A 26446-nucleotide genomic window follows, 5' to 3' on the forward strand; every position below is an offset into this window, starting at 1 on the left:
CCAGCAGGCATGCGTGAGCGTGTTTGATAGGAGTGAATGGAGACAAATGGTTTTTAATACTTGACGTGCTGTTGGAGTGTGAGCAAAGTAACATTTATGAAGGGATTCAGGGAAACCGGCAGGCCGGACTTGAGTCCTGGAGATGGGAAGTACAGTGCCTGCACTCTGAAGGAGGGGTGTTAATGTTGCAGTTTAAAAACTGTAGTGTAAAGCACCCTTCTGGCAAGACAGTGATGGAGTGAATGATGGTGAAAGTTTTTCTTTTTCGGGCCACCCTGCCTTGGTGGGAATCGGCCGGTGTGATAATAAAAAAAAAAAAAAAAAAAAAAAAAAAAAAAAATAATAATAATATATGTACTGGTATGTACTATACTATATTAGTGAATAAAAAATTAATTATGTCTACTACCTCCAGCCTCCTCTTCCAGGAGAGGCTGGAGGTTTTGTGTGCAAGGGGCTTGGACATACAGTAGGCATGTGTGAGCATGTTAGATAGGAATGAGGGACCTGACAAGCTGTTGGAGTGTGAGCAAGGTAATATTTTGTGAAGGTATTCGGAGAAACTGGTTAGCTGGACTTGAGTCCTGGAGGTAGAAAGTACAATGCCTGCACTTTAAAGGAGGGGTTTGGGATATTGACTGTTTGGAGTGACATCTAAACTGTCATATCTGAACGCCTCTGCAAAGACAGTGATTATGTTTTTTCTTTCTTTTTGGGTTTTTCTTTCTTTTTGGGTCACCCTGACTCTGTGGGAAATGGCCGACGTGTTTAACCCTTTCACTGTCGGTGATGTATAGGTACAGCTTACAAGCCAGTGTTGGTGACGTATTAATACCCCAAAATTCTTGCGGCTTCAAACCTAGCAGGAGAAAGCTGGGAGACTTGCAGTGAGAGAATGGGTCTGCCTGGTCAGTGTGCACAGTATAAAAAAAATCCTGCAGCACACAGTGCATAATGAGAAAAAAAAAAACTCCATCCATGTTTTTGGATTAAAACGCCGACTTTGAGGCATGTTTTTGTATAGTAATTATGGTTTTGCCGACTTTGAGGCATATTTTCGTATAGTAATTATGGTTTTATTCTCATTTTTGTGGTCTCATTTGATAGAATGGAAGATATCTTACAAAAATAGAGACAGTTTTGAATGGTTTCATGATGAAAAGTACCTTGAAATTAAGCTCAAAGTAGCGGAAATGTTCGATTTTTGCCAGTGTTCAAGGGTGAACACATGACGTCACCGTCCAATACGTGTCCAACTGGCCAGTCTGATACACAGTCACAAATGGGTTGACATTATTTATACAATTATAAAATAATGTAGTAGTCTGCACAACAGTAAATCTATTCTTTGTGAGAATAAAAATTCAAAATGGAAAGCAAGTGCAATATAAAAGGAGCCTGAGACGTGACTGATGAACAGAGAAAATGTTATTTTAGTGCCAGGAATGTCTGTATTGTTTATTCTGGACCCTATTTTGAAACTGGCATCTTTTGAAATTTGTGTGAAATTGGTCAAATTGCCAGTTTATGACCACTTTATTGGGTAGTTGAAATTGGTAAATGGGCAGTTTCTTGTACTCAGTCGATAGAACAAATGGAATTCTAGAGAAATAGCTATGACTTTGGTCAACTGGAACAATGGAATTGACTGAAAATAGGGCTCAAATTGGGCGAAATCGCTGATGCTTATATATTGCCGAGAGCGTAATTCCATAAGTTTTCCATCAAATTTCATACTTTTGGTGTCATTTCCATCAGGAAAAGATTATCATTTCATAAGAAAATCTTTTTTCAAATATTTTTCAACACAGCGAGTTTAGAATCAGGGGTCCCGACAGTGAAAGGTAAAGCCGAATAGGTAAAGCTTATGATTTTGGCTTAAATAGCAACGCTCTTCTTGCCAAATAAGGCAAGTGAAAATTTGTGTGTGCAATAATTTTGCAAAAATCATTCTGAACCTAATGAAAAAATTATATTTCATTGTGTTTGTTTATTATTAAATTATTGTAAACTTTCGAAAATATATTTATTTGGTTTAGGCTAAATTAAATTGTGCTTGTTATAACAAGGTTAGGTAAGTTTTCTACGGTTCTTTTGGTACAAAATTATTAATTTTTATATTAACATAAATGAAAAAATATATCTTTAGACATATGAGAGAAAATTTTAGAAAGGACTTAATTTTAAATGAGTTCTTATTAATTGACCAATTTTACCTATTCGGCACAACATATATACTTCAAACTGTTTCTTTTTCAGGTCACCCTGCTTTGGTGGGAGATGGCCAGCATGTTAAAGAAAAGTGTAAAAACACCTTGTATGACTTTTTCAGCATAAAAAATATACATTTGACTTATGTAGTAATGAAATTCCTTCAAAACATCATGAGATTGTGAATGTATTATATAACTGAGATTTTAAATATTTACCTAACCTTTTCAGGGTCCTTTGATTTGAAAATTGCTCTCAGGATACAAGAGTTTAAAAAAAAAATCTTATGAAATTATAAAGAATCTTTTTCTGAAGGTAATGACACTAAAAGTACAAAATTTGATGGAAACTTACGGAATTAAGCTTTTACAAAGGTCTCAGTGATATTGATGCATCGGCAGTTTTGCCCACTTATAGTCCTATTTTAGGCCAGTTCTATTATTCCAATTAACCCGTAAACAGTCCAAACATATATATACGTTTTTTCAACATTTGAAAGTATGTGAAAAAAGTAGATCTTTTTGTTTTTTACATTTGAAAATGTGTAAAAAACTTTGATCTACTTTTTTTTTTTTTTATATTTGAAAATATGTAAAAAAAAAAGTAGATCTACTTTTGTAGCACTACACATGTGAACGTAGATCTGCTTGGACCGTTTACGGGTTAACCAAACTCTTAGTTGTTTTGCTAGTATGCCTTCCTTACAAGAAACTGCCCATTAAACTATTTCAACTACCTATAAAAGTGAACAGAAATTGGTAATTTGGCCAGTTTCACTCAAAATTTAAAAATTGCCAATTTAACCCTTTCAGGGTCCGTCCCGTAGATCTACGGCTTTACGTTCAGGGTCCAAACCGTAGATCTACGCCATGAGCTCAGCTCACTCTGATAAACTGTGAGTGGTACATTTGGGCCTAGATATGAGAGAATACATCTATGTGGTATGTGTGCACCACATAAAACAGATCCTGCAGCACACTGTGTATAATGAGAGAAAAAAAATGAAATCATGATTTTTCGATTAAAACAGCAACTTTGCAGTGTTTTTTCGTATGTTTTTTATAGTTGTATTTGCGATTTCTTGGTCTCATTTGATAGAATGGAAGACATATTACAGAAATAGAGATGATTTTGATTGGCTTTAGCATTGGAAATGGCTTGAAACTGAGCTCAAAGTAGCGGAAATGTTAAATTTTTGCCGATATTCAAAAGTAAACAAACGACCTCACATGTCTAATACACGTCAGCTGGTGGGTCTAATATACATTCACAAATATGGTGATGATATTTATACAATTATTACAGTATTGCATAACAGTAAATCTTCTATTTTTTGGTGTGAATAAAAATTCATTATGTGAATAAAAAATCAAAATGGAATTTATTTGTAAAGCCTCAAAACATAACTAATGAACAGAGGAAATGTTAGTTTAGTGCCAGGAATGCCTACAATGTTTATTCTGAACCCTATTTTGAAATTGGAATATTTTGAACTTTGTGTTAAATTGGCCAAATTAACAATTTCCGATCACTTTATTTTGTAGTTGAAACAGTTGACTTGGCGATTTCTTGTGCTCAATCGATAGAATAGAAGTAATACTAGTGAAATAGCTAAGAATTTGGTTGATTGGAATAATGTAATTGGCCTAAAATGGGAGTCAAATTCGGCAAAATTGCCGATTCGTAAATATCGCTGACACATCAAAATTCGCGAGAGCATAATTTCGTCAATTTTCCACCAAATTTCGTACTTTTTGTTTTATTACCTTCACAAAAAGATTCTCTACGATTTCATAAGAAAAAATAACAAATTTTTTTTTTTTAAAATTCTTGGACACTGGTGCGTGACTCCAGATTTGGGCCTTGGACCCTGAAAGGGTTAAACAGGTTCAGAATTAACCATGTAGATATTACTGGCACTAAAACAACACATCCTCTGTTCATTAATTACAACCCCAAGCCCTTCCTATATTGCACTTGCTTTACATTTGAATTTTTATTCACACAAAAAAAAAACTAGAAGATATTACTGTTATGAAGACTACTGCATTATTGTAATAATTGTATAAACAATGTCAGCACATTAGTGAATACTTATAGACTGACTAGTTGAACATGTATTGGACAAGTGACATAATTTGTATCCTCTGGAATATTGGCAAAAATCAAACAGTGGTGCTACTTTGAACTCAGTTTCAAGCTATTTCCATTCCTGAAACCCATCAAAATATATATCTTCCATTCTGTTAAATGATACCAAGAAACAGACTACAACCAAAATACACCACTACATCCAAAAACTATACCACAAAGTTGCTATTTTAAACCAAATTCATGGTCAGTTTTTTCCAATCGTGTACTATATGGGGCACAATTTTTTTTTCATATGGTGCACACTCGCTGCATAGACCCATTCTCTCATATCTAGGCCCAAATTTACTGCTCACTACTTATCTGAGTGAGCTGAGCTCATCATATAGTTCTATGGCACAGACCCTGAACTCAGACCCGTATTACTACAGCATAGACCTCAAAAGGGTTAAGATTATTCCTTGCATGATAATGTACATCAAAACAGCTGATTATTAACAAAGTTTTATTAGTTTTCAATACTTGTATATGGAATAAATTAATGTAAAATACATAAATAATTTCACAGAACACCCAGAACAACCTAATAGCTTGAAGGTATTGGACAAAAGTGGTCGCTCTGTAGAACTCTCCTGGACGCCTCCCTATAATGGAAATTCTCCCATCACTCGCTACATTGTTGAATACAAGTTGAGCCGCCGTAAGTACATAATAAAAATATAATAATTATTGTTATTATTATTATCATGGTGAAAGTGTTGAATGATGATGAAAGTTTTTTCTTTCTTTTTGGGTCACCCTGCCTCGGTGGGAAAAGGCCAATGTGTTTAAAAAAAAAAAATATGGGGAGCACTAAACCTGTATGGATTATACAATGCCTGTGAAGGGGAGGATTGACGGCATTCAGGATTATTTCAGGGAATTGAAGCATAGATCCAATTCCCTAGATTAAGAGCCCCTCACCAGCATCAAGGAACCTCCCTTGAGGGGATAAACATAAAGGTGTGATATTTCTCATTATGCATTTCCTTGTAGACATGAGGCATACAGTTCTTTATTTCATTTAATATGTAGTTCTATATGTTTTTAAGAAATTTCAGAGATTATGTATACATGATGTTATACAGCATTTAATATTGTACTGGGTGACTCTTGTAAAAGTGCTTTGTCATATGTCTGAAAACTTTGTGATTCGTGCAGGAAACTGGGATTCTGATGGTGAACGCATGATGGTTCCTGGTGACCAAAATATGGCTGCCGTATTGGATCTTCGCCCAGCAACAACATACCATCTTCGTATTGTTGCCAGGAATGAAATTGGCGATTCTGATCCCTCTGATACTGTTACAATCATTACTGCTGAAGAAGGTGAGGTTCCATTTTGTTTTAAATTATGTCACAAGCAGCAAGAGTCTGATTGATCTGGCAGATATTAGAAAATTATGGCTGCTAGCAAAGCTGCAAGAGTAGAAAATCTCTCAGAACCAATCACAGATACATTATCAACAATGTCATCATTATAGACTGAGACACTCGTGCAACATTTGGGAATCTTTATTGAGGAAACATTTTACCAGCCAGTGGCTGCTTCAGTGTAATACAAAGAATAACAGTGGAAGATGAGGAGGAGACTGAGGTAATCCAACTGATTATCTCAAACTCCTCCTCATTTTCATTTGTTATTCTCTGTATTTGACTGAAGAAGCCACTGGTTGCAAAACATTTTCTCCAAAAAAGATTCCCAAATGTTGCAAGAGTGTCTCATTCTTCAGCTTGTTTGTTTTTAGATCCATTTTCATCACAATGTCACCAATACCTCATTTTCCACTTAGTTGAGATAGGATGGGTTCACTGTTACTGGGAATAAAGAGTTGTTTCTACCCCTAATTAGTTAGCAGTGGTGTTTTAACTGAAAAAAACTACATTTAGTAATTAATGTCAAACAAAGTTTAATCATTGGAAAAAAATGTATAGGCAGGCCCTGCTTATACAATAGGTTGGGTTCTGGGCTACTGCTGTAAAGCAAAAATCAATGTACAAATACAGGTACAACATCGATTTTCTGGAATCTTTGGTTCTAAAGTCTTTTCGGTTTACTGATTTTTCCACCTTTAGAGAGCGCAGTATTCCTTGGTCTTGGGGGTTGAATAAGTGACGTACAGTTGGGTGGTAAATACACTGCCACAGGAATTTCAAGTTCCTCCTCATAAATTTGTATGGATTATAAGAATTTTCAGACCATCAGTGTCTGGAAAATCGATGTGTACCTGTACAAATTTTATTTCTATGCACAGTACACCGAGATTTATGTGTTATAAAATATTGATAAGCACAAAGAAAACCACTACCTTGCATGAGCATTTTGGACAGAATAATCCTAATGCTTACAGATTACTTGAAACTAGACATAGGTTATAGAGTGGTGAATTTTAATTTTTCATTATTTTTCATTAATACAAATGTGAGGCAGCCAAAAATTTTATAATTATTAAGGTTTATAGTGGAGAGGTTGCAAGAAACAAATAAAACTATTATAATTATTACAATTTACAATATTACAACAGTACAGTTTTAACTTAATGATTTAGTGGTCTTGAGTTAATAAGGATTACTCAAGTAGTTTCAAACTGGTTAAATGATTACAGGCATAGTATAGTGTTGGTTTAGTTAAGTTTGGGAGATGAGATAATTTTTTATTATAGCCCTAAATTGATTTGCAGGCAGGGGATCTTTTGCTGGTTCAGGCACTGAATTCCAGATATTAGGGTCCTTTGTGTGCATTGCATATTGCACAGGGTTAGAAGGTCATGGGATGTCGAAGAGAGTTTTATGCCTTGTGCTGTGCCTGTGTGTTCTGTTGTAGCTATCAAAGAGAAGCTTGAGAGGAGGGTTTATATTGGAGTTTAATGTTCTATATACAGCCTATCCTCACTTAGCAACATACTGATGACTCGGACTTACAGTGGGCTCTCTGACCAGTGTGCATACCTAAATAATGAATATTAGAACTGAGTTCCTCTATTCTGTTTATTACAGTATACAGTACACTACTGTATAAACACTTAAAAATATACTAAAAATGTTATAAATGGTGCAAAGGTGACACTAAAACAATATCAGTGGTTATTAATGGTTTAAGGTGATTGAGTGTAGTAGATCCCCCAAGCACAAATACCATACGAGGTAAGGGTAGATTAGAAAGTGGTATAGTGTAAGTAGTGCTATTTGGGGTACATAGTAACATATCATGTAAAGGATGCCTATTGTTTTCGACACCTTGACTATATGTTGGATGTGGGTCTGAAGTTTAAGGTTGCAGTCAAGGTGTAGCCCTGAAAATTTGCCATCAGCGATTATCTCCCCCTTTTTTGCACGTTGCTTCTCCAGTGACAGTCTAGCTCTTACATTCTCTCTATAGCTCATTCCCTTCAGTTCAAGCACCAGTGTACTAACAGTAATGACAGGCTTGTTGGCATTAGTTTTGTTGATTTAATAAGATTTTTTTTATAATTAGTAGTTTTTAATATATACTCTACCTCATAAACAAACTACTCTGTAGGCAGAGTGCTAAAAATATTATATATTTTCCAAAAATGATTCCACACACACTCCTTGAAAGACTTGTGACAACTGTTAGGTATACGGATATTTATTAAAAAATTTAATATGTAAGATTGCTTCATATATTTACCTGTTATAGTAGCACTTCTTTAACTCTCACATACAGTAATGATTTATGTCTAGAAGATACATGTCTTTACCTGTACCTGACAGCTCCCAGTGGTCCTCCCCGCGACCTTAAGGTTGAGGCTGTTGATCAGAGCTCTCTGCGAGTCACATGGAAGCCACCTCTGAGGGAGGAATGGAACGGTGATATTCAGGGTTACCAAGTAGGCTATCGTCTTGCCTCCTCCAACAATTCCTATGTTTATGAGACTGTTGAATTTAGCAAGGAAATGGGCAAGGAACATCATCTCGTCATTTCTAAGCTTAAGTAAGTTCACGTGTAATCTTAACAAATATTTATTTATTCATTACTCTGCATTACTGGGAAATTATCAGCATTCACTGTGTTACAACACTGGGTTGATCAGTAATGTGTAAATTATTTATATATGCCTCTGCAAAGACAGTGATTATGTACGAGTGATGGTGAAAGTGTTGAATGATAATGAAAGTTTTTCTTTCTTTTTGGGTTTTTCTTTGATTTTGGGTTTTCTTTCTTTTTGGGTCACCCTGTCTCAGTGAGAAATGGCTGACGTGTTAAAAAAAAAAAAAATAAAAGAAAGGAAATGTTTATAACTATAAGCATAGACAATGCTGTATGGAATATTTCTGAATACTGTACATTTAATTGCTTATCAGTATTTGGATTTATAGTATTTATAAAATTAAAACTGAATAGAAGAGCTAAAATTTAAAAAAAAAATGTTGACATTATTTTATACAGCATCTACACTGAGTATGCTGTGGTTGTGTCTGCTTTCAACAAAATTGGACAGGGACCAAAAACTGATGAAATTCGAGCTTACACTGCTGAAGGTACACCCCAGCAACCCCCCCAAGATGTGACGTGCACTACTCTAACTTCGCAGACGATCCGAGTGTCCTGGTCCTCACCACCACTTGAAACTGTGCAGGGAGTCATCAAGGGTTACAAAGTCATTTATGGTCCCTCTGACACTTGGTATGGTAGGTTTTAGGGCTGGTAATATTTAATGTTTTTACTAGGAATTTGTTCTAGCTGTTTTTATTCTTTGGATCCAAATATTTTTATGTTGATATACTACACAAGAATTTGTTTTCTGTAAAGTTATTTTTTCTCTATCTCCTTTTGATAATTTTTTAATATTCATATTTGATTAACTATGTGGCTACAATACATACATTGATTATTAATTGCTGTGTTCAGATGAAGCAGAAGTAGAATATACAGTATAGTAACTTTCACTGTAGTTCCTTTTTTTAAGGTTTAAAAAAAATTGATAAATTATCAGAAGTTTTAATTAATCTGTTAGGAATTGTGCCATATGTAAATATATATGGACGTGTGTAGGGGCAGGGGTCATTCCAGAAATGGTTGGAGGGACTTTTAGGGGCTTAAATATCCAGTAGGTGAATGGAGAAGAGTGGTTGGGCATGTATTTGGAGTGTAGGAAAGGTAACATTTATGAAGGGATTCAAGGAAACTAGTTAGCTGAACTTTGAGTCCTGGAGGTGGGAAGGGCAGTACCTGCTCCCTGAAGGAGTGGGGATGTTGCATCTGGAGGGTAAATTTAATTGCAATGTCAGCACACTTTGGCATGACAGCAGTTGAATGAATAATGGTGTGCATGTTTCCTTATTGGAGTCTCCCTACTTTTTTGGTAGGGCTAGGTATATGCAGGTGTAAGGCTACATACAGATTGGTGACCCCTTGTTCTGAGACATTTTTATGCATTTCTTCAGAGTATACGGTGGAACCTTGGTTTTCATCTTGAATTCGTTCCAAGTCAAAAGCCGAATTCGGCGAAAACTGAAGAAACATTTCCCGTGAGAAATAATGTAAATCCAATTACTCCATTCCATTCACCCAAAAATATTAACAAAAAATACATTTTATAGAGAATAACTATAGTTTTACATACAGAAAACAATGAGAAATAAATATGAAGCACTAACGAAATGGAAAAATGAACATTTAAATTACTTTTTCCTCTATTGAAGACTTGTTGGCATATGGAAAATAGCAAGGGGAGGAGAGGCTATCTCTACCACCATCACTACCATCTTCTACCACCCTGTACCACCATCACTGCCGTCCTCTACCACCATCACTATCACCTTCTACCACAATCACTACCACCATCGCAACCACTATCACCCTCTACCACCATCACAACCACCCTGTACCACAATCACTACCACCATCTACCACCATCACTACCACCCTCTAACACCATTGAATTCTATTGTGTTTCTTGCCTTCTTCATCAAAGGGCTGGCACTTGGAACTTTCTTTGGCCCCATGGTGGCTTATTTAGTAGTCGCACTCAATAAACAAGCACAAACAACAATGGATTATTACGAAATGTTTCATATGAATGCGCAGGGTAATGTTCACTCGATGAGAAACAAAGCTAGACTGACTCAGAATGCGTGCGTGGGATACTCTGTGTGGGCGAGGGCAGACGGACACGTTCAGTATAGCAGACGAAAACTGAGGTGATGAACAAAACCTGGGACAATATTTTGACGAAAAGAGTCGTCGAAAACTGAATTCGACAAAAACCAGGGCAAACTAAAAAACCAAGGTTCCACTGTATCTTGTTCCGTGAATTAATATATTTATATAACACTCACCGAAGACCAGTAACTATATCTTATAGATGAGGAAAGCAAAGACACCAAGATTACTGGATCTACAGAAACTCACCTCCATGGTCTCCAGAAATACACAAACTACAGCCTCCAGGTACTCGCCTTCACATCAGGTGGTGAGGGTGTTCGCTCACAGCCCATCCACTGCCAAACTGACCAAGATAGTAAGTAAACTAATTGTTTGATTTTGTGAAAAGTGAGGATCAGCCTTTTTTTTTCTCGTATTTGTTAAGTTTTGTTTGACCACCAAGAATTGGCTCTCTCTTTGTAATTACCCATTTGTAGCTACAGGAGTAATGATAAGCTCGTGGTGTTCCATCTTCAGTATTTAGTCTATCAAAAAGTTTAGTGTATGAAAAAGATTTTAATACCTCTTATAAACCATCCCATTAATCCACCACTGTTTGTGAAGAAAAATTTCCTACATCCTTTTGGTAACTTCTTTTTCTGGCTTCTCTGTTATGCCACTTGGAGTTTGGAAGTCTTCCTTGTCAGCTCTTTTATATTCCTTTTTTAATCCTGAATATGGTAAGCTGGGCTGTGGTTCATACACTGGACTGCATGCGGCTAGCAGTAGCAGGCTGGTTGATCAGGCCTTGATCCTCTGGGAGACCTGGTATGGGAACAGACCAAGGGGGCATTGATACCCAGAAACATCCTTCAAGTATCCTTCAGGTATCATGTTTCCTCTTTTCCTCTTATGAACCGAAAATGGCATACCCAGTGCTGTCAGTCTTTCTTCATAACTAAGTTTTTTAGAGTCCTGGAAGCTGTAGCTCCAGTTGAATTTTTCTAGTTTGTTCATATTTGATTTTAGTAGCAGGCACCATATCACTGCTGCATGTTCAAAATTTCATCTAATATATGTTGTGAACAGCTTTTTCAACATTTCTCTATTCATATATCCAGGTGTTATTTGAAAGTTGACCTTTGTTGCAAAAGAGTTTCTCACTACTTTGTTTTTTATTTTCTGGTGACAAACTTTTGTGAATGGTGAGTGCTAGGTCCCTTTCTTTGTCTGATGCCTATAGTGTTTTGTTACACAGTTTGTACTTTGCAAGGTGTGTGTTTTCATTTTCACCAATTCCTGTAATGTGGCACTTATCCACATTTAAATTCTATCATCCATATCTCACTTTGCTTGCTCAGCCTGTCCTGATCTTCATTTAGGGATGCACAGTCATTTTTTGTTGCTTTTCCTGCATAGGATTCTTGCATTATTTGCAAAAAGTGTTATGTAGTTCATCATTCCTTCTGGCAAGTCATTGATATGCAGTAGACCATCATTTAGAGCACTGTTAATATTCCTGAAAAATCAATTTACATAATGATAGTCATTTACTGAAGCATTTTAAGTGTGGAGAGAGTGTTGACATGAATGTAATTGTATTGTTTGTTTTTAATTTGAGTGTCATGCATCAAGTTGAAAGGTGATGGAGACCCATCTTGACAAAGTATGACTGAATTTTGTAAAAAAAAAAAAAAAAAAAAAAAAAAAAAATTACCCCACTTTTTTTTTTTTTTTTTTTTTTTTTTTATATGATCAAATGGTGTGTATATGGTAGCTCATTTTTTTTTTTTTTTTTTTGGTAAATATAGGTGAAGCATGAAAAAAATAGTAGGAATTAGATATGGAATACAGTCTGTGGTTATAACATTGGCTTCATGGAAAACTGCGAGTCACTTTCCATATTTTTTGCTTAATAAACATTTTCTTCATTGCCTATCTGGGTTATTAAGTTGGGGTGTACTATATTTTAATGTAAGAAAATGCTAATTAAATAATCTGCAGTTCTTCACCAAGCAATCATGAACTCTTCACACTTGCATAAAGAAAACAAACTGTCAAAGTATTTGGCAAAAAACTATCTTGAAAAAAGCAATTTGTTGCAAGTAATTTTTTTGAATGAAGTTTCCCCTCACTTTAAAGAATTTGCATAGAGTGAATCTATGCAAATTCTTTAATATGCAATATTGCAATTTTATCTGATTCAATATTTGCAATATGCATTCACCTTTTGCTGTCAATCCAATTTGCAAAGTGTATTAAAGCTTCTCATTATGTAGATAACCTGGAATGCACCTAAAATATAAAATGAAGGACAGATTTACTTGCAGTGATTGTATTGACAGATTGGCAAATCTGTCGATACAATTGGTTCCAAAGTGTTTCAGTCGTAGGAATAAAGTGTAAGTTGGATGATCATAAGTCTGGGACATACTATATGGGTACAGTGCTTGCCATTTTCCATTTGTGTGCTAGTTTATGATCTTGTAGCAAAAAAAAATTTTTTCACGGAAGATAACTTAGAAATATGAGGATTAAATTATAATACCGTGATTGCTTATAAGGTTGAGGCTATTTCCATAAAAGCCACATGTAATAGAGAGATTACAATAATGTATAATATATTAAAACTGGTAAACAAACGACTACAAAACAATTTCAGTTCCTGAATCTCCTACATCTGTGAAGGCATTGGTTATGTCTGCTGACTCAATCCTTGTGTCTTGGCTACCACCTGAGCGCCCTAATGGTATTATTACTCAGTACACTGTTTATTACAAGGAGCACGGCAAGAGTGATACTGAGGTGAGTTTTATATTCAGTGGAATTTTGAATTTTGAATTAATGACATTCAAACATTCCTTAGGATGTGAGCAATGATTGCTTTGTTTTCATTCAAAGCATTTATTAATAATTATCCTGCATTAACATTATATAATCTTTCCTAATGATCCTCTGAATTAGTAGTTCAATATTATTCTATATTTTGTCAGAAAAATATGGATTAATTGCATAACTTAATTTATTTAATGTTATGACAGACTGTTCAGCAGAAGCTTCTCCCATCTCAACTGAGCTATGAAGCAACTGGACTGAAGCGCCGAGATGACTATGTGTTTTGGGTAACTGCTTCCACTACTGTTGGAGAAGGAGAAATGTCACAGTTGGTTCATCTGAAGCTCTCTAATAAAGGTACATCTTTTTTGGCACTTTATATTTTCTCTTTTAGGTAGTAGGCTGGTAGACAGCAACCGCCCAGGGAGGTACTACCGTCCTGCCAAGTGAGTGTAAAACGAAAGCCTGTAATTGTTTTACATGATGGTAGGATTGCTGGTGTCCATTTTTCTGTCTCATGAACATGCAAGGTTTCAGGTGTCTTGCTACTTCTACTTACACTTAGGTCACACTACACACATGTACAAGTATATATATACATACACACCCCTCTGGGTTTTCTTCTATTTTCTTTCTAATTCTTGTTCTTGTTTATTTCCTCTTATCTCCATGGGGAAGTGGAACAGAATTCTTCCTCTGTAAGCCATGCGTGTCATAAGAGGCAACTAAAATGCCGGGAGCAAGGGGCTAGTAACCACTTCTCCTGTATATATTACTAAATGTAAAAGGAGAAACTTTCATTTTTCCTTTTGGGCCACACCGCCTCGGTGGGATACGGCCGGTGTGTTGAAAGAAAGAAGATATTTTCTCTTAAAGTTTTTCTTATTATTATTCTAGTAAAGCAGTGAGAGGAAATGTAAAAAAAAAAAAAAAAAAAAAATTAGAAATTAACTAAAAAATATGCATGAAGGTCAAAACTCCTTCAACATCTCCAAAATCTCCACTTGAATTTGAAAAAGCCATTGATAGCTTGTCTATGCACTCTGCCCCAGGCTCAGACTCATGAAACTCCATATTCATCAAAAACTGCAGAAAAAGACTATCACATACTGTCAATATCGTATGGAGATGGAGTCTGGACATAGTAGTCATTTCACAGTTCTTAAAAACTGGATATAGCCACAAAACAAAACTGGTAGTAAAGCAATTGCAAAAATCTATTGACTGATGACATCGATATCCCACATTATCAGAATCTTTGAAAAAATTTTAAGAAGAAAGAATGCTTAATACATGGAATCACATCAATTGCACAACCCGGGACAACAGGTTTAGAGCAAATCCATCCTGCCTCTTGCAATTTTTGGACCATTACATCATTGTCTTAGATGCACTGGAAGATAAACAGAATGCAGATGTTGTATACACAGACTTCACAAAGACTTTCAAAAAGTGTGCAATAGAACGTGCAAAAGGAATAAATGGAAAATGAGGGCAGATGGATTTTTAATTTTCTAGCAAATCAAAATCAGATTCAAAAAGAAATAGTCAGCAAAGTAAAATCAGAGGCTGCCTCAGTGAAAAGCTCTGCTCCTTAACCCTTTGAGGGTCGACAGGCCCTCTCCGAGACTCGTTCTCAAGGTCGGCCAAATTTAAAAAAAAAAAATAGTTTTTTCTTATGAAAAGATAGAGAATCTTTTCCCGATCATAATGACACCAAAAGTATGAAAGTTGATGGAAAACTTACGGAATTATGCTCTCGCAAAGTTAGCAGTCTCAGCGATATTTACGCATCAGCTATTTTGCCCACTTTGAGCCCCATTTTCGGCCAATTCCACTGTACTAGTCGACAGAAAATATGAATATTTCGCTAGAACTCCATTTTTTTCTATCGAATGAGTGCAAGAAACCACCCATTTACCAATTTCAACTATCCAGTACAGTGGTCAGAATTTAGCAATTTTGCCAATTTCACACAAATTTCCAAAGATGCCAATTTCTGAATAGGGTCCAGAATAAACAAGAAAGACATTGCTAGCACTAAAATGACATTTCCTCTGTTCATTAGTCACGTCTCAAGGCCCCTCTTATATTCTTTTGCTTTCCACTTTGAATTTTTATTCTCACAAAAAATAGAAGATTTACTGTTATGCAAACTACTGCATTAGTGTAAAAAATGGTATAAATAATATTGACGCACTTGCGAAAGAATATTAGACTCGCCTGTTGATGTGTATTGGACGCTTGGCATGATTTGTTTACTTTTGAACTTCGGTAAAAATCGAACATTTCTGCGACTTCGAGCTCAATTTCAAGGTACTTTTAATTGTAAAACCAGTAAAAATCATCTCAATTTCTGTAATATGTCTTCCATTCTATAAAATGAGATCAAGAAAACTAGAATACAACAATAAATACCATATGAAAATACAGTGCAAAGTCGCTGTTTTATTCCAAAAAAACGGTCTAAGTTTTTTTTTTCTCATTATGCACTGTGTGCTGCAGGATTTTTTTATACTGTGCACACTGACCACATAGACCCATTCTTTCATATGTAGGCCTACCAGCATTCTCCCACTAGATTTGAGGGCGCTAGAATTTAGGCATACTAGTACGTCAAAAACCTGGGTCGTAAGCTGTACTAGTACGGCCGAAACCTTCGAAGGGTTAAGGCACTTCATACATAACTAAGCGCTAAACACAAGGTTCATACAGTCCTTAATGCACAGTACCTGCCACAATTCTCATTTTCATATCTGACATAGACCAAGACATAAGTCATAGCATTGTATCATCCATAGCAGACAATAATAGAATTTGGAGTGGCATTCATTGAAAACAGGAAATGTCCTAGCTGATATTAATCAAGACCTTCCAGTAGACCACAGAAAACAATATGATGTTCATTGACAAAAAACTTCAGTTTTGGTAAAATTGAAGAAGAAATTAATGGAATAAACTGTGAAACAAACTCAAACCTTTCAACAGAGTGAGAGAGAATTGTGAGGAACTTAGAAGGCTGCATCTCAATGCCTAATAGCATGCAGACATGGTCAAAAGGTTCAGTTGTTGTTTGGACCAAACATAAAAAATAGGAAAGAAGTATGATCTAAGTGACTTAGACTATGGAATGATTGTTGGTGCCAGACATGGTGGTTTGAGTATCTCAAACTGCTGCTTTCCTGGGATTTTCATGCACAAGTCTAGAGTTTAGAGAATGGTGTGAAAAACACACAATATCCAGTGAGTGACAGTTCTATGGGTGAAATTGCCTTGTTAATGAGAGGGTTCAGAGGAGAATGGCCAGACTGGTTCCAGTTGACAGGAAGGTGAGAGTAACTCCAATAACCAGGCATTACAACAGTGGTATGCAGAAGAGCATTTCTGAATGCACAGCACATTGACCCTTGAAGTGGATGGACTACAGCAGCAGAAAACCACACCAGGGTCCACTCCTGTCAGCTAAGAACTGGAAACTAAGGCTACAGCAGGCAGAGGCTCAACAAAACTGGACAGTTGAAGATTGGGAAAATGTCACCTGGTTTGACGAATTGTAAATTCTGCTGCGATATACACATGGTAGGATAAGAATTTGGTGTAAGCCTTTGGGATGTGGTGGAACAGATTTGCAGCCAACAAATCTACAGTAACTGGGAGATGCTATCATGTCAACATGGACCAGAATATCTAAGGAATGTTTCCAGCACCTTGTTTAACCCTTTCAGGGTTTCGGATGTACTAGTACGGCTTACGTGCCAGGGTTTTTGACATACTAGTATGCATGAATTCTAGCTCCTTCAGATCTCACAGGAAAAGGCTGGTAGGCCTAGATGTGAGAGAATGGGTGTGTGTGGTCAGTGTGTGCGGTAGAAAAAAATATTGGACCCAGTGGCGCATTGTGGGAACGCCATTTTAGTAGATTTTGTTCACCATGCCTCGCAGTAAGAAGCTCCTCACTCCTCGGTGAATTGGGACACTTGTTCCCCAGTGACAGTTCTAATACAGATAGAAGTGCCAATGAAGATGAGTTTCAAGGTTTTGGTGAGGTTGTGACCGAAACTAATGACCATAATATCGGTAATAGTGAGGAAAACCCAGACGACCCTCAGCCTTCCACCTCTGCTGCTGGGCCGTCTTGTTCACGTTCAGTTGTACCAGAATCAAAGAGGAAACTCCTATTTTACCAAATCCCGGACTCAGATGTGAGCATTGGTGATGATAGTGATAGTGAATATGAACTACAAGCTCTTGAAACCAGTTCCTGTAGTGATAGTGAAGTGGAATATTCTCCAGTGAAGCGTCAGTATATACAACAATATATGTGCTCTGGTAGTGTGCCATATGCTATTCCAAGGGGAAGGAGTACATCTCGGACTACATCCCGTGGCTGTACAACAGGAACAGACAGTGAAAATGATGATGATAGTGTTGCAACTGGGATGGAAAATGTGCATGGTGGTGCCGGCCGTGAGGCACCAGCAGTGGGCCATGCTGCCACCCACTCTACTACCCATGCTGCCACCCACGCCGCCACACTTGCCGCTGCCTCAGCTGATCTACAACAAAGGCCATCATCCCCCACCCACCCACCACACCAGCCTCCACAACCACAACCTCCACAACCACCTGTCAATGTCCAGTACCCACCAGCAGACTGCACCTGGGATTGGCAGGAAGCTTTCAATTTTGTTCCAAATACCCAGCAGTTTGATGAAAGCCAAAGTTGAATACGGCCATGTTGTATACTGGGGAACAATGCCAGTGAACTGGAATGTTTCAAGTTATTCTTCAACGAACCCCTGATGGAAATTATTGTCAGGGAAAGCAACAGATACTACGAGTATACCATGGCAAACACAATACTTTCACCAAAATCACATCTACACAAGTAGAAGGAGTCAACTGTGGCTGAAATGTATCTTTTCTTTGCCACAATAATGCTTATGCCACATGTGTATAAGCACAGAGTCAAATCATACTGGTCAACGGACCGCCTGATTGCAACCCCAGGTTTCAGTGATATAATGGTAGTGAATCGATTTGTGCTACTATTACTTATGCTTCACTTCTCAGACAAAACCAGGCCTGACAGAAACGACAGGTTATATAAGATTAGGAATGTGTTTGTGTATCTGAAAGAAATTCAATATGTATTTTTATCCCTTCAGGAAGCTTGTAATTGACGAGTCTTTGATTCTGTTCAAAGGAAGTCTCTTTCAAGCAGTACATACCAAGCAAGAGGAAACGCTTTTTGTATAAAGTTGTTTGTGCTTTGTGATTGTTACAGTGGTCTTGTATTGGATATTATTGTGTACACTGGAAGCTGTACATTGAAAAATACCAGGAAGTTATTGGGCATCTCTGGTGATGTGGTTAGAACAATGATAGAACCATACCTTGGTAAGGGGCATATATTATATACTGATAACTGGTACACAAACCCCTCACTCAGTGATTTTCTTTGAGTGAACATGACAGATGTGTGTGGCACAGTGCGTGCAAATCGTAAACATATGCCCAGGTTTGACACTGGCACTCGTAGAGGTGAGGTGCAGGTGTTTGCTGCCAATGACATCATGGCTTTTCGGTGGCATGACAAACGAGATGTCACACTGTTGTCATCAGTTCACCCTAATGAAATGACAAACACTGTCGGGCAGCATAGAGACAGCAATGAACCCATTCTAAAACCTGCAGCTGTGGTTAATTACACCCTCAATATGCTCTCAGTGGACAAATGTGACATGCAGATTGGGTTTGCTGATTGTGTTTGCAAGAGTTATAAGTGGTACATAAAACTCTTTTTCCATCTTCTGTACATTTTCATGCTCAATGCTTATAATATGTATAAGATGAGGACCAGAAACAAACCACCATATGGCAAATTCTGTTTGTCTGTCATCAGACAAATAGTATTCAAGTACCAAGGAACAACACCTGCAATAGACCGCCCACTAAATTATCAACAACTACCTTCTCGTCTGAAGCATGGTGATCACTTCTTAGTAAAACTGCCTGCTACTGCTTTCAAGAAAAAGGCTCAGAAGAGGTGTTACGTCTGTGCACATACAAAAAAAACCCTACAACAACGCAGACACACTCGTTTTATGTGTGAGGAATGTAAAACACCACTGTGACATGACACCATGTTTCAAAGACTTCCACAGGCTGCAGAACTTCTAGAAACATTCCCTGTGACTGTATATGTGTATATAAAATATAGAAAAATAGTAATAAACAACATTTCATATCGTTTGTTTGTGAAAATATTTTCTGTAAACAAAACAGTGACAACAGTGTTTATGCCATTATTGTGTAGTATTGAAAAAGAAATAACTTACAAAATAGTGATCATATTGGTCTCACAGGCCATAAAAGTTACTTGGAAAAAAAAAATTAAGAAATAATAGAAAATAGTACCTAAAAAAATAAATAAAGTAATACCGGGTGACCAGCAGTCGGCGATGTTACCATATACCATATACCATATACCATATACCATATACCCAGGCAATGGGGTCGAAGAGGTATGGGGTAGGTTTAAAAATGTAGTGTTGGAGTGTTCAGCAGAAGTTTGTGGTTACAGGAAAGTGGGTGCAGGAGGGAAGAGGAGCGATTGGTGGAATGATGATGTAAAGAGAGTAGTAAGGGAGAAAAAGTTAGCATATGAGAAGTTTTTACAAAGTAGAAGTGATGCAAGGAGGGAAGAGTATATGGAGAAAAAGAGAGAAGTTAAGAGAGTGGTGAAGCAATGTAAAAAGAGAGCAAATGAGAGAGTGGGTGAGATGTTATCAACAAATTTTGTTGAAAATAAGAAAAAGTTTTGGAGTGAGATTAACAAGTTAAGAAAGCCTAGAGAACAAATGGATTTGTCAGTTAAAAATAGGAGAGGAGAGTTATTAAATGGAGAGTTAGAGGTATTGGGAAGATGGAAGGAATATTTTGAGGAATTGTTAAATGTTGATGAAGATAGGGAAGCTGTGATTTCGTGTATAGGGCAAGGAGGAATAACATCTTGTAGGAGTGAGGAAGAGCCAGTTGTGAGTGTGGGGGAAGTTCGTGAGGCAGTAGGTAAAATGAAAGGGGGTAAGGCAGCCGGGATTGATGGGATAAAGATAGAAATGTTAAAAGCAGGTGGGGATATAGTTTTGGAGTGGTTGGTGCAATTATTTAATAAATGTATGGAAGAGGGTAAGGTACCTAGGGATTGGCAGAGAGCATGCATAGTTCCTTTGTATAAAGGCAAAGGGGATAAAAGAGAGTGCAAAAATTATAGGGGGATAAGTCTGTTGAGTGTACCTGGTAAAGTGTATGGTAGAGTTATAATTGAAAGAATTAAGAGTAAGACGGAGAATAGGATAGCAGATGAACAAGGAGGCTTTAGGAAAGGTAGGGGGTGTGTGGACCAGGTGTTTACAGTGAAACATATAAGTGAACAGTATTTAGATAAGGCTAAAGAGGTCTTTGTGGCATTTATGGATTTGGAAAAGGCGTATGACAGGGTGGATAGGGGGGCAATGTGGCAGATGTTGCAAGTGTATGGTGTAGGAGGTAGGTTACTGAAAGCAGTGAAGAGTTTTTACGAGGATAGTGAGGCTCAAGTTAGAGTATGTAGGAAAGAGGGAAATTTTTTCCCAGTAAAAGTAGGCCTTAGACAAGGATGTGTGATGTCACCGTGGTTGTTTAATATATTTATAGATGGGGTTGTAAGAGAAGTAAATGCGAGGGTCTTGGCAAGAGGCGTGGAGTTAAAAGATAAAGAATCACACACAAAGTGGGAGTTGTCACAGCTGCTCTTTGCTGATGACACTGTGCTCTTGGGAGATTCTGAAGAGAAGTTGCAGAGATTGGTGGATGAATTTGGTAGGGTGTGCAAAAGAAGAAAATTAAAGGTGAATACAGGAAAGAGTAAGGTTATGAGGATAACAAAAAGATTAGGTGATGAAAGATTGAATATCAGATTGGAGGGAGAGAGTATGGAGGAGGTGAACGTATTCAGATATTTGGGAGTGGACGTGTCAGCGGATGGGTCTATGAAAGATGAGGTGAATCATAGAATTGATGAGGGAAAAAGAGTGAGTGGTGCACTTAGGAGTCTGTGGAGACAAAGAACTTTGTCCTTGGAGGCAAAGAGGGGAATGTATGAGAGTATAGTTTTACCAACGCTCTTATATGGGTGTGAAGCGTGGGTGATGAATGTTGCAGCGAGGAGAAGGCTGGAGGCAGTGGAGATGTCATGTCTGAGGGCAATGTGTGGTGTGAATATAATGCAGAGAATTCGTAGTTTGGAAGTTAGGAGGAGGTGCGGGATTACCAAAACTGTTGTCCAGAGGGCTGAGGAAGGGTTGTTGAGGTGGTTCGGACATGTAGAGAGAATGGAGCGAAACAGAATGACTTCAAGAGTGTATCAGTCTGTAGTGGAAGGAAGGCGGGGTAGGGGTCGGCCTAGGAAGGGTTGGAGGGAGGGGGTAAAGGAGGTTTTGTGTGCGAGGGGCTTGGACTTCCAGCAGGCATGCGTGAGCGTGTTTGATAGGAGTGAATGGAGACAAATGGTTTTTAATACTTGACGTGCTGTTGGAGTGTGAGCAAAGTAACATTTATGAAGGGATTCAGGGAAACCGGCAGGCCGGACTTGAGTCCTGGAGATGGGAAGTACAGTGCCTGCACTCTGAAGGATGGGTGTTAATGTTGCAGTTTAAAAACTGTAGTGTAAAGCACCCTTCTGGCAAGACAGTGATGGAGTGAATGATGGTGAAAGTTTTTCTTTTTCGGGCCACCCTGCCTTGGTGGGAATCGGCCGGTGTGATAATAAATAAAAATTTCTGTCAACTTCATGCCTCCATATCTTGGTAAGTATTGATGGTAAAAAATTTTTGTTTAGTCTTTAAGATTTAAAAAAAAAAAACTATCTTTTCATAAGAATTTTTTTTTTTTTTTTTTTTTTTTTTTTTTTTTTTTTTTTTTTTTTTTTTTTTTTTTTTTTTTTTTTTTTTTTTTTTTTAATTTTGTCGACCCTGAGAACAAGTCTCGGAGAGGGCCTGACGACCCTGAAAGGATTAACCTGGGTAACAAAGAATTTAGGCTGTTCTTCTGGGGGCTACTAGAAGGGTGTAACTAATAGAGTGGTCATTTTTTTTTTTTTTCTTAACAAGTCAGACGTCTCCCAACGAGGCAGGGTGACCCAAAAAGAAAGAAAATCCCCAAAAAGAAAATACTTTCATCGTTCAACACTTTCATCTCACTCACACATAATCACTGTTTTTGCAGAGGTGCTCAGAATACAACAATTTAGAAGCATATACGTATAAAGATACACAGCATATCCCTCTAAACTGCCAATATTCCAAACCCCTCCTTTAAAGTGCAGGCATTGTACTTCCCATTTCCAGGACTCAAGTCTGGCTATATAAAAATAACCAGTTTCCCTGAATCTCTTTACTAAATATTACCCTGCTCACACTCCAACAGCTCGTCAGGTCCCAAATACCATTCGTCTCCATTCACTCATATCTAACACGCTCACACACGCTTGCTGGAAGTCCAAGCCCCTCACCCACAAAACCTCCTTTACCCCCTCCCTCCAACCTTTTCGAGGACGACCCCTATCCCGCCTTCCTTCCCTTACAGATTTATAAGCTCTATATGTCATTCTACTTTGGTCCATTCTCTCTAAATGACCAAACCATCTCAGCAACCCCTCTTCAGCCCTCTGACTAATACTTTTATTAACTCCACACCTTTTCCTAATTTCCACACTCCAAATTTTCTGCATTATTATTATTATTATAATCAAAAAGAAACGCTAAACCACAAGGGCTATACAGCGCTGCAGGGCAGGAAGGAAGCAAGAGTATCAGGTGGCAAAAGGGAGAGGGATGAATAGTAGGTTACGGAGAACAGCAGGGCAGTGAATAGTGCAGGGGTAGAGGGTAGCAAGAGATTGAGGTAGAAAGGGTTGAGGGGATTGCGATAGGTGTGATAAAAGAGAAAAAGGTAGCTTATGAGAGGTTTTTACAAAGCAGAAGTGTTATAAGAAGAGCAGAGTATATGGAGAGTAAAAGAAAGGTGAAGAGAGTGGCGAGAGAGTGCAAAAGGAGAGCAGATGATAGAGTGTGAGAGGCACTGTCAAGAAATTTTAATGAAAATAAGAAAAAAATTTGGAGTTAAACAAGTTAAGAAAGCCTAGGGAAAGTATGAATTTGTCAGCTAAAAACAGAGTAGGGGAGTTAGTAGATGGGGAGAGGGAGGTATTAGGTAGATGGCGAGAATATTTTGAGGAACTTTTAAATGTTGAGGAAGAAAGGGAGGCGGTAATTTCATGCACTGGCCAGGGAGGTATACCATCTTTTAGGAGTGAAGAAGAGCAGAATGTAAGTGTGGTGGAGGTACGTGAGGCATTACGTAGAATGAAAGGGGGTAAAGCAGCTGTAACTGATGGGATCATGACAGAAATGTTAAAAGCAGGGGGGGATATAGTGTTGGAGTGGTTGGTACTTTTGTTTAATAAATGCATGAAAGAGGGGAAGGTACCTAGGGATTGGCGGAGAGCATGTATAGTCCCTTTATATAAAGGGAAAGGGGACAAAAGAGATTGTAAAAATTATAGAGGAATAAGTTTACTGAGTATACCAGGAAAAGTATACGGTAGGGTTATAATTGAAAGAATTAGAGGTAAGACAGAATGTAGGATTGCGGATGAGCAGGGAGGCTTCAGAGTGGGTAGGGGATGTGTAGATGAAGCATATATGTGAACAGTATTTAGATAAAGGTAGGGAAGTTTTTATTGCATTTATGGATTTAGAAAAGGCATATGATAGAGTGGATAGCACTTGCAGACTCGATTGAGAAGGCCATTGGTGAAATGCCTATGATTTTAAACTGATGGAAGATAGAGGTATGGGTGTGTGTGGGAAACAAGCAGGTTGCAACACTTGGGTTGGAAACAGTAAATGTATAAAAGGCATTCAGCATGAAGTTATAAATAAAGACAATAGATCAGGTCAGCAAACAAAGGGGGACAGCAGAGGGCAGCAAGGGACTAGCTCCCTTAAGGTTTACTATACTAATAGCAGGAGTGTAAGAAATAAGATAGATGAGCTAAGATTAATTGCAAGTGCAGGAAACATAGATATTATTGCTATAACAGAGACCTGGCTCAATCTGAAAGATAGAGAGATGCCCTCTGAATGTCACATACAAGGCTATAAATTATTCCACACTGACAGGGTCAACAGGAAAGGTGGTGGAGTAGCGATGTATGTCAGAGACAATTTAAATTGTTGTGTTAGACAAGATATTAAATTAGAAGCGTCAGCCACTGAATCTGTTTGGTTACAGCTTCTCGAGGGCCGAGAAAAACTAATTTTGGGTGTGATTTACAGGGCCCCAAATCTTGATAGGGAGTGCAGTAAACTTCTATGGGACGAAATTCGTAAGGCATCTACATACGAAAATGTTGTGCTAATGGGAGATTTCAACTATAGACAGATTGACTGGAGCAATTTGACAGGAAATTTAGAGTCAGGTGACTTTCTTGATACGATCCAGGATTGTTTTTTAAAACAGTTTGTGACAGAGCCAACTAGGGGAAATAACCTCCTTGACTTGGTTCTTGCCAGTAGGGAAACACTAATTAATAATCTTGAGGTTAATGATGAGCTTGGGGAAAGTGATCACAAATCACTCAGTTTTAATATATCATGGAATTCCCCTAATAATGGCAATCAAGTCTCCGTCCCTGACTTTCGCTTGGCTGATTTCATAGGACTGAAAAATTACTTAGGTGGGCTGAACTGGAATGACCTGACTAAGGGTCAGGTAGGTGGTGATGGTTGCCGATATGATGCTTTCCAGGGCATAGTTCTAGCTGCTCAGTCAAATTATGTTCCAAATAGGGAAATCAGATCAAACAAAAATGATCCTAAATGGATGAACAATAGATTAAAATATCTGATTGGTCAAAAGAGAGGCATATATAGGCAAATCAAAAGAGGAGAGGGGCAATTGAGAAATCGATATATTCAGTTAAAGAGAGAAATAAAAAAGGGAATTAGAAAAGCAAAAAGAGATTATGAGGTTAAAGTTGCAAGAGAATCGAAGACTAACCCAAAAGGATTCTTTCAGGTATACAGAAGTAAGATCAGGGACAAGATAGGCCCACTCAAAAGTTCCTCGGGTCAGCTCACTGACAGTGATAAGGAAATGTGTAGAATTTTTAACACATACTTCCTCTCAGTTTTTACACAGGAGGATACCAGCGATATTCCAGTAATGATAAATTATGTAGAACAGGACGATAATAAACTGTGCACTATTAGGGTCACAAGTGACATGGTCCTTAGGCAAATAGATAAATTAAAACCTAACAAATCCCCAGGCCCTGATGAACTGTATGCAAGGGTTCTAAAGGAATGTAAAGAGGAGCTTAGCACACCTTTGGCTAATCTTTTCAACATATCACTACAAACTGGCATGGTGCCAGATAAGTGGAAAATGGCAAATGTGATACCTATTTTCAAAACAGGTGACAGGTCCTTAGCTTCGAACTATAGACCAATAAGCCTGACCTCCATAGTGGGAAAATTTATGGAATCAATAATTGCCGAGGCAGTTCGTAGCCACCTTGAAAAGCATAAATTAATCAACGAATCTCAGCATGGTTTTACAAAGGGGCGTTCCTGCCTTACGAATTTATTAACTTTTTTCACTAAGGTATTTGAGGAGGTAGATCATGGTAATGAATATGATATTGTGTATATGGACTTCAGTAAGGCTTTTGACAGGGTCCCACATCAGAGACTGTTGAGGAAAATTAAAGCACATGGAATAGGAGGAGAAATTTTTTCCTGGATAGAGGCATGGTTGACAAATAGGCAGCAGAGAGTTTGCATAAATGGGGAGAAATCAGAGTGGGGAAGTGTCACGAGCGGTGTTCCACAGGGGTCAGTGTTGGGCCCCCTGCTGTTCACAATCTACATAAACGACATAGATGAGGGCATAAAGAGCGACATCGGCAAGTTTGCCGATGACACCAAAATAGGCCGTCGAATTCATTCTGACGAGGACATTCGAGCACTCCAGGAAGATTTGAATAGACTGATGCAGTGGTCGGAGAAGTGGCAGATGCAGTTTAATATAGACAAATGCAAAGTTCTAAATGTT

The 26446-nt window shown here is 37.8% G+C and overlaps 1 protein-coding gene across 1 annotated transcript in view; it reads left to right on the forward strand.

The window, feature by feature from the left end:
* Dscam1 (Down syndrome cell adhesion molecule 1) overlaps window positions 1-26446 on the forward strand; it is a gene marked incomplete in the record, with an annotated part of 1133347 nt that overhangs the window by 739244 nt on the left and 367657 nt on the right. The window contains 7 exon segments of the mRNA XM_070098007.1: window positions 4871-5002; window positions 5503-5670; window positions 8077-8296; window positions 8753-8994; window positions 10671-10826; window positions 13113-13255; window positions 13492-13642. Of these exon segments, the coding sequence (XP_069954108.1) occupies window positions 4871-5002; window positions 5503-5670; window positions 8077-8296; window positions 8753-8994; window positions 10671-10826; window positions 13113-13255; window positions 13492-13642 (1212 nt within the window).

This window comes from Cherax quadricarinatus, chromosome 4 (genome assembly GCF_038502225.1).
Source record: "Cherax quadricarinatus isolate ZL_2023a chromosome 4, ASM3850222v1, whole genome shotgun sequence".
In the NCBI taxonomy this organism is placed as follows: Eukaryota; Metazoa; Arthropoda; class Malacostraca; order Decapoda; family Parastacidae; genus Cherax; species Cherax quadricarinatus.